This window comes from Leptonotus elevatus, chromosome 11 (genome assembly GCF_054856555.1).
Source record: "Leptonotus elevatus isolate MCC_2025b chromosome 11, RoL_Lele_1.0, whole genome shotgun sequence".
NCBI classification, from domain to species: Eukaryota; Metazoa; Chordata; class Actinopteri; order Syngnathiformes; family Syngnathidae; genus Leptonotus; species Leptonotus elevatus.
Window position 1 is genome coordinate 21,883,578 of NC_141249.1, and position 12,765 is coordinate 21,896,342.

Consider the following 12,765-nt stretch of genomic DNA (forward strand, 5'->3'; position numbering starts at 1 on the left):
CCATTTTTATGCCTTCAGTGTTTGAGAGCATAGAGAATACATTTTTTTTTTTTCAGAATTTTGTAGCCTCATTTTATATTCTTGGCATTTTTTTAACCATATAAATTTGGAAGGGTTGTTAACAACACACTTTGTGGTGTATCAAATTTAGAACACGTTTAGTTCAGACTTCATTTAATTTAGATATTAAGGATATCTAATAAATGCTCAGACGGTTTTTCATAAAGCCTTTTTTGGCCTAATTTTCATAAATAAATCTTACTAGTTAACTACTGTACTAGTACGTACTTTGTCCGCACAATTAGGACAACTAAATGTTACTAGTGTGAGGCAAAACGGTGCACTAGCTGACAACTGCGTCCTACTAGAGTAACTAGTAACATCATAACATTCTACTAGTTAACATCTAGTAGCACTTGCTGTACTAGTTGTGCAGATGTCAATTAGTGCACAGTTTTGCATACCTAGTAATGTTACTTGTGCAGCATTGTTTTTTACAAGTAAAGTTTAACTGTGTACTAGTAGTTTTAAAAGTTTACTAGTAAGACACAGTCCTACTAGTGCATTGAAGCGTCTTACTTGTGAAGACAAAAAAACATATTAGTAAATGGACTTTAAGCCTGATGTCAAATAAAATAGCTCTTATTTGGGTTTATTCTCCCGTGGCCTCACTCAGATTAAATTCTTTGCTCTAATTTACAGGTTCTGAGCAAGGAGGAATACGCCTGCTGGCTGCAGCGCCACCTAGAGGCGGAGACGGCCATCCAGGGTCGTGAAGAGCTACTCTTTGAGTCCGCCATGCGTTTGGAGACCAACCTTCAGCTCCTGGGTAAACTAATGCTCAGTCTAGGCAATGTTTACCTCAAATTGGGGCCTCCATAACAAGTGGCGATAGATGGAAGTGCAGCCACGAAGAAAAAATAAATGCCTCATTCCATATACACACATTTTTCTCCATTAGGTGTGGGACCTGAACTATGACTTCCACACAATCACTAGTTATGATCACGCATAGACACCTTTGGACACACGGACAGTTAACTCATTTACTCCCAGCCATTTTCACTGAAGCAACCCCCTTCGCTCTCGACTGTTTTACTGGATTTTGACTGATTTTGCAAGGCCCACAGCATATTGTGTTCTATTGCTATGTCTGTTTCCGTTTTGCAGCAATTAGCGTTAGAATATAGCTAAGTGTAATCATTATTCACAAATCAGTTTAAAACAGTGGGGAAAAGAGCCTTTTTGCAACATGGCCCTGGTTGGTCTCTTATACTCTGCTGCCACCTGCTGGCTGTTTTTGCAATAACTACCATTGCTTTAAGCGTTCTCTTCGGTTTAGAGTTTGCATCAAAGCCTTCTGTATGCTCTAGCATAAAAAAACAAAAAACATATAAATAGGTTTTTGACAACATGGTAACATTTTTAAAATATAACGTTTTTATACGTTTTTGGGAGCAATTGCTGAACCCACGGTAACCAATGACATCAATGATCCTGCCCGCCACCTCTTAGAAAGGTGATTGACAGATTGGCGCTGGGCTTCATTATGTCTCTTTTCAATGTATCATATTTTCCTGCCAGGCGCGACGGGAATCGAGGACCGGCTGCAGGACGGCGTGCCCGAAACAATCGACGCCCTGCGGAAGGCCGGCCTGCAGATCTGGGTGCTGACGGGCGACAAGCAGGAAACGGCGGTCAACATCGCGTATGCCTGCAAGCTGCTGGACCCCGAAGAGGAGATCTTGACTCTCAATGCGGACTCGATGGTGAGATTTTTTCATTTTATTTTTTATTTTTTATTTTTTTTTATATTTTCTGCAGTGAATACATTTTTGTTAAGTTTTCAGCCCCCTTCATCTCCTTTCACCACATTTCGTCCTGTTAAAAGCAAACCTGTGGTCTCTTTTCAGTCCAATGTTCTTTTTTTTGTTAGTACTCGTCTTCCAGATGTGAAGCAGGTTCACATTGCTTCAGTTTTTGACGTGGACCGTGCCTGTCTCTGTTGAACCCAGGAGGCTTGTTCCCTTCTCCTCGAGGAGAGTTTACACTACATCCAGGCCAAATTCCTGTGCGGCTCAGCCAAGACCTTCCACGCCGACTACGCCCCCTTCCACATCTACCCGCCTCCTCACCCTCCCCCTCCGCACTGGTCGTCCTCCCACGCCGCCGTGCACCGGCTGGGCCTGGTGATCGACGGCCGCACCCTGGCTTACGCGCTGGACCGCGGCCTGGAGGACAAATTCCTGGCGGTTGCGCGCAGCTGCCGCTCGGTGCTTTGCTGCCGGTCCACGCCGCTGCAGAAGAGCATGGTGGTCAAACTGGTGCGCAACAAGCTCAAGGTCATGACGCTGGCCATAGGTAAGCCTTTGATTGCACTTCTTCCATATCCTTGATATCCATGTACTCATTGAAAAAGTATTGTTAATATGACTCAAGCAAAAAATGAAGTCACAGAAATCACCATCAAAACCCAGTATGAGAAGTGAAGTCACAAAAAAAAGTTTTTTTTTGTTCTTTTTCCTCCCCACAGGTGACGGAGCCAATGATGTTAGTATGATCCAGGTTGCTGATGTTGGCGTGGGCATATCGGGACAGGAGGGTATGCAGGTGAGTCCCGTTCATTGAAATTGCGCAAGATAACGGTCGTCATTATGAGCTGGCGAGTAATTAGTGATACACCGATATGCTTTTTTTTTTTTTTTTTTTTTTTTTTTTTTTTTTTTTCAGTGCCGATACCAATCATTAGTAGTCAAGCAGGCCGCTATCCGACATCAATCTTCTAACACTTGATTTTGTTTAAATACTACTGCTGTCGACTGAGTTAACTCATTGATTAATCACAAAAAAAATTGCATTAATCATGTTTGAACGCAGATTAATCACACTATTAATTTTGACCGCAGATGATTCTTTAGCATGACAGCGGATGGTTACAGGAGCCCCTTCAGACCCGCATTTTTCCTGCTCGGCAAAAAAGTTATTTTTTTTGTGTGCAAATTTTGACTTTCTCTCCCCACATAAGAACATGTTTTTTTTTGGGGGGGGTGGGGGCCGTTTTATTTCATGTTTTTAGTTGTTGGGTGGGGAACGTTTTGTTTTCTCTGCTTTTTGGTCTGAAATTTGTGTTTTTGGTGAACCCAAACCATGTCTTAAAACATAATTTTTCTGGTGAAAGAAGGAAGTCTGCTCTTACTTTTTGGTCGATTCGGTGCCCGAACACAATCTTATCTCTGCTTTGAAACGGCTGGCAGTGAATGAATTAATAATTGGCGAGTAACTATCGCAATTCATCACGCCAAGTACATCGCACGAGAGCATCATGTCGTCAAGCTGCCGGGGTTTTATTTAACTGTGGATTATTTCTTCTCGTTTCTATTGCTCAAGATGGTGGAAGGACGCCTTTTGTTGGCTGTTAACGGCGTGTTTGACAAACCTGGGCGGGCATGGCTTGACATGGGTCGGCGCTCGTTTGCGGCGTCCGCATCCACGCTAATGTCACACGAAGGTCATCGTCATGAGCGTCATCCCCCCTATTCCTGCTTAACTCGCCTTTCTAGGAAGGTGATCTTGCATAGCAATAACAGGGACTCCCAATTAAGTCGCGGGCTAGCACATCTGTTAAAGACTCCCGTCTGTAACTATGGTGGGGGGTGGGTGGGGGGGGGGGGCAGATAAATCACCGTTAGTCATAGGTGCTCTTAAAGGGACAACGCTCGCTCCCCCGTGTGCTGAGTTGAACATTTCTCAGCCAGGGCCTCGCTCGCTATCGCCTGACGACCAACCCAGTGAGACTGCGCTTATTCGAGATCAGCGGAAAGCTAGCAGGCCGCTAATGGTTGACCATGTCACTCGGGGTTCGAGCCGCCAATTACAGCGCGGGGTCAAAAGCCTGGCTTGCCTTTTCAAAGGAGGTTTTTGATGAAGGGACAGTTTCAAGATCAGATATTGCGCGATCTCTCTCGCAGGCGGTGATGGCGAGCGATTTTGCCCTGCCACGTTTTCGCTACCTTCAGAAGCTGCTGCTGGTGCACGGACACTGGTGCTACTCGCGCCTGGCCAACATGATCCTCTACTTCTTCTACAAGAACGCCGTACGTCGCCATCAGTTCAGCCGCACGAGTAGAACAACTGCGTCTCAAGTCGTTGAGGACATTTGTTTTCTCACTTGCCGTAGATGTTCGTGGCGCTCATTTTCTGGTATCAGTTTTACTGCGGCTTCTCGGGCTCGGCCATGATCGACCAGTGGTATCTGATCTTCTTCAACCTGATGTTCTCCGCCTTCCCGCAACTCGTCACCGGCACGCTGGACAAGGACGTGTCGGCCGAGACGCTTCAGCAACTACCTCAGCTTTACGTCAACGGACAGAATTCGGAGGTGGGTGCTTCTCCATTTCTTCATCCCGTTCTCCCCTTGTCCTTTTTTTTTTTAAACCCCCTTTTGATTGTTAAAATGTGAAAAAATTAAGTGTTTAGAAACTTTATTTATTTATTATTATTTTCTTTAATCGTGAAAACTTTGCCCCTGATGCTAGTTAAACTAAGCAACAGGAAGTTTGGTGGAAATGTCCAAATCAGGAATTGACCCACAAAAAAAAAAGTCTTAAGAGACTGAAAAGACACCAAAAGTCTACCGTTTTGGTTAGAGACAACCGTTTTAGGCACGAGGAATGGATTATTTCATTCATGTACAAAAAAATGAAATCTCATATTTGGAAAATTCTGCCTCCTAGTTGAACTTAGCAACATGAAGTTTGGTGGGCGTGGCTCTCAAGAGCCTCAAAAGACTCAGGAAGTCAGCTATTTGGGTTTGAAACAGACTTGTTAGGCCTGTTTTTGTTTTTTTTGGGGTGGAAATATAAAAGAAAATTTTGGGGGAGTAAAATTCAGCCCCTAGCAATCTGAAATGTGATGGGTATGTCGAACAGGAGTTGACCCACCAAAAAGTCCCAAGAAGTTTTACCCAAAAAGACACGCAAAGTCTGCCATTTTTGTTTGTAACAAACAATTCCGTTTTTATTGTGAAAATATTATTTGGGAAAATTCAGCATCCGAAGCCATCTTAAATGAGCAACATTAAATTTGGTGGGTATGTCTACTAGGAGAAGACCCATAAAAAAAAGTCTCAAGAAGTCAAATCCGAAAAGACAAATGAGTCAAAAAGACAGTTTAACTTTGCAGCATTGAATTTGGTGGTTATGTCTATCATGAGTAGACCCACAAAATCTGCTGTGTTTTTGTTGAAAACAGCCATGTTAGATCAATTCTTTTTGGTTCCTTTTGTTTTTGTGAAAATGCTGTAAGACAATCCCATTTTTGGAAAATTCAGCCCCCAAAGCCATCTTAAATGAGCAACATTAAATTAGGTGGGTATGTCTACGAGGACAAGACCCATAAAAAAAAGTCTCAAGAAGTCAAATCCGAAAAGGCAAATGAGTCAAAACAGGATATTTAGCGTTGGCTGTTGTGAACTTTAAATGTATGGATCTTTTTTGTTCTTTTGAAAGGAATACAAGCCGTACATGTTTTGGATGAACATGATGGACGCCTTCTACCAAAGTCTCATCTGCTTCTTCATTCCTTACTTTGTGAGTGTCCCCGCCAACCGGTCTCATTTGTCCATTGCCATCATTCCTCCGTTTGAACCGGCCACCCGTTCCCTCCTCAGGCCTACGCCGACTCGGACGTCGACCTGTTTACATGGGGCACCCCCGTCACTACCATTGCCGTCTTCACCATTCTGCTGCACTTGGGGGTGGAGACCAAAACCTGGGTGAGAAACCTCAGTCGGGGAAAAGCTTTACGGCGGTCAAGAATACCTATGATAAAGAATCCAGCAGTTTTTTGTTTGTTTGTGGAGTTTTTTGGGGTGAATATGAATATATATATATATATATTTATATATATATATATATATATATATATATATATATATATATTTATATATATATATATTTATATATATATATATATATATATATTTATATATATATATATATTTATATATATATATATATATATATATATTTATATATATATATATTTATATATATATATATATATATATTTATATATATATATATATTTATATATATATATATATATATATTTATATATATATATATATTTATATATATATATATATATATATATATTTATATATATATATATATATATATATATTTATATATATATATATATATATATATTTATATATATATATATATATATATTTATATATATGAATTTATATATATGAATATATATATATATATATATGAATATATATATATATATATATATATATATATATATATATATATATATATATATATATATATATATATATATGAATATATATATATATATATATATATATATATATATATATATATATATATATATATATATATATATATGAATATATATATATATATATATATATATATATATATATGTATATATATATATATATGTATATATATATATATATGAATATATATATATATATGAATATATATATATATATATATGAATATATATATATATATATGAATATATATATATATATATGAATATATATATATGAATATATATATATATATATGAATATATATGAATATATATATATGAATATATATATATATATATGAATATATATATATATATATGAATATATATATATATATATGAATATATATATATATATATGAATATGAATATATATATATATATATATATATATATATATGAATATGAATATATATATTCATATATATATATATATATATATATATGAATATGAATATATATATTCATATATATATATATATATATATATATATATATGAATATATATATTCATATATATATATATATATATATTTTTTTTAAGGAAAATTCCGTTCCCAGAGCCATTTTGCCATAGCAACATCAAAATAAACAAAAACCCATGCCTGAAAAGACACACACAGTCTGCCATTTTACTTCAGGTCCGCCATTTTAGGTGTCCTTCAATCACAAACTGGCCCTACAGATTTTTTTCCCACGATCAAGCCAATACCACCACGTCTCCGTAATGCCTAATAATCTGCTACCTCCGTTTCCAGACGTGGCTGAACTGGCTCTCCATCTGCTTCAGCGTGGCGCTGTTCTTCACGGTGGCGCTGTGCTACAACGCCTCGTGCCCCACCTGCTACTCCCCCTCCAACCCTTACTGGACCATGCAGAGGCTGCTGCGGGACCCCGCGTTCTACCTGCTCTGCCTCATCACGCCGGCAGCCGCAGTGCTGCCCAGGTACGTCCTCCCAACTGTAGCCATGGGAACAAACAACTGTGTAAAAACGGATTTTCTTTGAGAACATTGTATATGATTATAGAAGATATTAAAGGGAATGGAGAGAAATCAAATGGGTTTTATAGTGCAGCAGTGGCGGTTGGTCAACAGAGGCCGCGCCCCCTCTCCCTCCCAGGCATGCGGTCGTCATATTACTATGGGGAATTTTGACCCCTGGTCGCCCGCCATTCATTCCTATGGGGGAATTTCGACCCCTGGACCTTCCTTGGAGACAAAAAAAGACATGAAAAATATTGATGGTAAAATAGAAAGGTTTTCAAATATGTGTATACTTATTCTTGACGAGCAGGATCAATAGTATATAGTTGATGATGTCATCTTTGTTGTTAGTAACGCATTTTCAGTCCCGGACGCAAAAATCGTTACCGTTTGACATGTCTAGTAGCTCCTAGCAGGCTAAGGTCGAAGGTCGGGCACCACATGAACCCTTTGATCGACCTCTCTATGCGGCATTTCCACATTCTGTGTTCGACTTTGCTGAGGAATCCCAAGTTCACTTGCTGTCAACTGGAATTGCTTTTTTATTTATTTCAAGCTTTACAACTCATCCTACTGCTCGAACGTTACAGGTAAGTTTGCTTACAATGATTGCTAGCTTGCTCTGTTCGAAATGTACATACAATAAAATATTTGTACCAATGGAAATATGGCTGCATCATTTATACAGTAATTTCATAATAATTCATAAAATTGAGTTCAAATTAAAAAGATGTACTGTAAAAACGAGTGTGATATTGATTTTCTTTAGGTCGTTTTACTGCCACTAGATGGCATCATAGCATTTGTAAGACGGTGACAGCTGAGTGCATTTTCCTTTTCCTATTAAGAGCGATCTAATCCTGAACATGAAGTAACTTGTGAAATTGTGCACATTTTTAAAATTGTAAAATGCAACTAACAAATATATGCATTATTAGTCAATTTATTTATTAATTTACTGTAGATACAATTTATTTTATTTTATTGCAAAGTCCAAAATTGCTAGAAAAGTCTGACATTTGTAATGCTTTATGTGTAAAATATGTCACGTCTGCTCTATGCTCCTTGTCAGTGTATTCATTTCGTATTTGTGTTTGGCTCCTTGTCACTTTTCATAAACGTCTGAAAGTGCATCAGAGACTTTAGCTTTTCCGTTTCTTTTCACATCAATACGTCCAAAACCGTTCGATGGTCACGATAACGACGTGCGCGTGTGTTGCAGATATTTCTACCGGGCCTGTCAAGGCACGATCTTTCCCAGCCCTGTCCAAGTGGGGCGGCAGTTGGACCGGCTGCCCGCCAAAGACCCCCGCGGGAACATCCTAAGCTTGGGCAGGGTCCCGACGGGAGCGAGGCCCGACCCCGAGACCAAATCCTCCGTCGCCAAAGACCCCCGCCGCCCCCGCGAGGAATCGGAGCGCCCCGACGCCAGTCTGTCGGTCCGGATCGAGCTCCCCCCCGACGGAGGCGTCAAGTACACCAGGAGCTCGCAGGAGAGACTCAATGTCGGCTGAAGTGCCGGCCCTTTTCCCAATTTGCACGTTTTTTTTTTTTTATTCTATTTTTCCAAAGAGCTTCTTTTATAAAGGATGCAAATAGGTACTTTATTTGATCTAATGTTATTTGGCGAGTTGGAAGAAGAACGGGATGTTCTTTTTATTTGCCGGGAAAGCTTCATTTTCCACGGAAGAAGCATCTCAGTAGCGACCGGGTCTGAAACGACGCATACATTTTCTTTTTCTTTTTTACATACAAAGTGCTTTGACGCAGCAGCGGCCTTGATTGTGTCTTTCTAAGAGGACTTGTTTTCAGCACATCGTGACCTCGGTTCATTGCGGAGTGTTAGTGCCACACTAACAAGAAGGAAAAATACAAAAATGAGGGAAAAGTAGTTTTAAAATAAAAGATCAATGTTTATATAACAAAAAAGTGGTCGACGTTTTAAGGAAAAGTTCTAAAAATCATCTTCATACTTCACCGAATTGTGACTTTTTCTCGTGAAGGTTCCAATTCATTAGCGGACTATTCTGGTGTGGCACTAATCCTCTCGCATGTACATTTGTGCAATCATCATGCTGGATGAATGCTAACGCTAATTGAATGCTAACGCTAATGCCTCTTCTACACATTCCAGTGAATAATCCAAAGACATTCCTGCCCAATCTTGCGGGACTGATGCTTATTGTCTCATTGTGTTTTAACAGTGTTTACCAAAGATGCCTGCAACCAGGAGGCGGAGCTTAGCGAAGCCCAGCCTAGCCTAGCAACTCCTCCTGGCTGCATCTTCATATCTTTTTTTTTCATATCCAATCAAGCTGGGCTGAAGGTGCCGTCATTTCGGCCCCAAAACTTCCTGGACGTTAAGCTTGCATCCATTTTTACTTGAAGGTTTTAAAAACAGTTTTTTCTGTGCTCGTGTTCAGCTGGAAACAAAACAAAACAAAAAACGTTTGAGTGGCCAAAGAAAAAAAAACTTTGACATTTTCAGACGTTCCTCCACCCCAACAATTCCGTAATGCATCGTTGTTCATGTTCATGTTATGTTGTATTTTCCACAAATGTGCCTTAACACTGGATAATAAATATTATTGTTCCCCGTTGAGGAAAGATGGCGTAGTGTAAGATGGTTTTGGATTGTTATTTTTAGCCGAGCCAAAATCTACGAGTTTCAATTAACCCAAAAAGGTTTGTAATTGCCAGAGGTGTCACTAGATGGTGCAAAAGCACTTAATTTTCTATTAGACAAAGCTACGGTCTGATGAAATGAAGCGCCTCCCCTTGAGCAACAGTGTTCAGTGGCCACAAGATGGCACCAAAGATGCAGTATATGTTCATATTGAACAAATATAAAATGATACCTACATAATACCTATCATTTTAGAGTACTTCTATAAAAATGAACAATATCAATTATCCAAAATTTGTCACAAGATTTATTTTATATTGAAATATTGAGCACTTTTCTATGTTAACATCCAACTGGATACCACGTTTTATATCTTGGAATAATTAAAATATATATATATATTTCAAAAAGTAATAGTGTTACATGATTTTATTATTACAATTATAAATAAATTTGAATGTTACAGTATATCGTAGTATACAATTTTAGAATACAAATAACATTTTGCTTTGTCACCAATACACCAAACTGAAATTGAAGCTTTTTTTTCTTTCTTCTTTAACTTCAGTGGGTATAAAAAGTGTACACACCCTTTTTCAAATATGGGTTTTTTCCTCAAACAAAAAAGCAAGAAAGACATGACTCATTTAAAAACATTTTTCACTATTAATGTGACCTGCAACCTGACAAATCAACTGGGGGGGACTTTTGAAGAGAGGCAGTAAATAACTGAGATAATGTGGTTGCAAAAGTGTGCACACCCTATTATAACTGGGGATGTAACTTCAGAATGAACCAATCACATTTACTCATGTTAAATGGCAGTCAGCACACACCATTATTTAATGTGCCTTTGATTAATGCCAAATAAAGTTAAGATGTTCCAGTAGGCTTTTCTTGACATTGTTTTCCTTTCTCGCAGACTGACTGGACAGGTACAACAAAACCACCAAGGTTGAAATTTAATTCCAAAACTTGTTTGTCATTTTTGCCCGTGTTTATTGACGACCGTCCGCCAGGCTCACACATTTACTTTATGTCCCCATTTAAACAATGACAACAACAAACCTTGACACATGAAGATTGACTCGCACTCGCACAAAGGCATCCTCCTGTTGCCTAGCAACCAGTCGCTATCACCCGCCGCTCTCGTCTTTCTCTGGCCTTCAGTAGGTGCTAAGAAACAGCACGAACAAAATAGATCCCTCATGTAGCGTCGCAACAGTGAGTTGGCGGCTAATGTTAGCCTCCCATAACAGCTCTGAAAACAAATGGACCACCTTGATGGCCCGCTAGGAATGCAATTCAGGATTACTTCTCACACATACACTGTAAAAACTCTCATATGCACTGTGACTGTATATGTAGTATAATCAAGTGACTTCTTCTTTGAACGTTTGGGGTCAACTTACCTGTAGAAATGAAAATGACGACAGCCAGCGTGACATCTCCCAATGAAGCAATGTTGCTCACGTAACATCTTTTCAACTGACACGTCACACCTTCAAACTTGGGCAGTAAGAGAAGATGACTCACCTCTTACACAATATTGTCACCTGACCTCCTTTTTTTTTTGTAAACCTCGCACCTGACAAATACCACATAATTGAAATGATTTCTATTTTTGTTCAACAGGAATGTTATTGATTGATTTACTTTTTTAAACTAAAACTCAACATTTTTCGGTTTTCCTGGGTTGCTGCTGTATCTTGCGCCATGTGAGCGCTCCACAATGTGGTGCCAGGTGGCGTCCACTCCTACGCGTGGCCGGCCGCAGATGGCGAGCGCGTTCCACAAGAACACGCACATACTCCAGCTGGGATTTGTCTGTGTGTTTTTATAAAGTAAACACAAAATTAAACAATGAAAAGTGCAGCGGTCTGTCGAAAACCCCCCCAAACAAACATAAAAAACTTAGCTTAGCATCCATGCTAACTTTAGCTTCAGGTAACACAGTGGAACCTCTAATGTTGAACGACCTCTCCAGACACTCCCATTCAACCAAGGGCCAATCACATTCACCCCCTTGGACAATTTAATGACCTGAATTCACCAAAGCTGAATTTTGGTGAGAGAAGCGGGATACACCCTGGACTGGTAACTGGCCAATCACAGGGCACAGCTAAACAAGCGTTCACGCTCACCTTCACAATTGTATACAATTTTGAGTCTTTAATCAAGCCTAAAATAGTATTTGGTGAGAGAAGCGGGATACACCGTGGACTGATCGCCATCCAATTGCAGGGCACATATGCTGTACAGTAGATGAACGACCATACATTGTCCTCCTTGGGCAATTTATTGACCTTAAATAACTAAAAGTGACTTTTGGCAAAAGAAGCGGGATACACCCTGGACGGGTAACTGGCCAATCACAGGGCACAATAAACAAGCATTCACACTCACATTTACAACTATGAAAATTTTTTGAGTGTTTACCTAAAATAAGTTTTGGTGAGAGCAGTGGGATACCCCCTGGACTGGTCACTGGCCAATTGGAGGGCAAATATGGATGAACGACCTTTTGCAAACACTTATTTGGACAATGTAGTCTCTTTAATTAACACTAGATGACATTTGGCAAGCGAAGCGGGATACATCCCTGAGCTGGCTGCCAATCAGCCTCAGGGCACATATAGACAACCGACCATTCACATTTACACCTATGGACTATTTCGTTTTATGGATGACCTAAAATCACTTTTGGCAAGAGAAGTGGGATACACCCTGGACTGGTCACCAGGCAATCGCAGGGCACATCTGGACAAATGACTATTCGCGCGCACACACACACTCACACTAG

The 12,765-nt window shown here is 39.5% G+C and overlaps 1 protein-coding gene across 1 annotated transcript in view; it reads left to right on the plus strand.

The window, feature by feature from the left end:
• The window catches only part of atp10a (ATPase phospholipid transporting 10A), a 28,403-nt gene extending 18,460 nt beyond the window's left edge, over positions 1-9,943 (plus strand). The window contains exons 12-21 of the mRNA XM_086088494.1: positions 703-829; positions 1,585-1,769; positions 2,016-2,361; positions 2,534-2,610; positions 3,969-4,094; positions 4,178-4,378; positions 5,508-5,588; positions 5,669-5,773; positions 7,110-7,297; positions 8,559-9,943. Of these exons, the coding sequence (XP_085944620.1) occupies positions 703-829; positions 1,585-1,769; positions 2,016-2,361; positions 2,534-2,610; positions 3,969-4,094; positions 4,178-4,378; positions 5,508-5,588; positions 5,669-5,773; positions 7,110-7,297; positions 8,559-8,850 (1,728 nt within the window). The 3' untranslated portion in view covers positions 8,851-9,943. The remainder of the gene's footprint in view (positions 1-702; positions 830-1,584; positions 1,770-2,015; positions 2,362-2,533; positions 2,611-3,968; positions 4,095-4,177; positions 4,379-5,507; positions 5,589-5,668; positions 5,774-7,109; positions 7,298-8,558) is intronic.
• Positions 9,944-12,765: the final 2,822 nt, after the last annotated feature.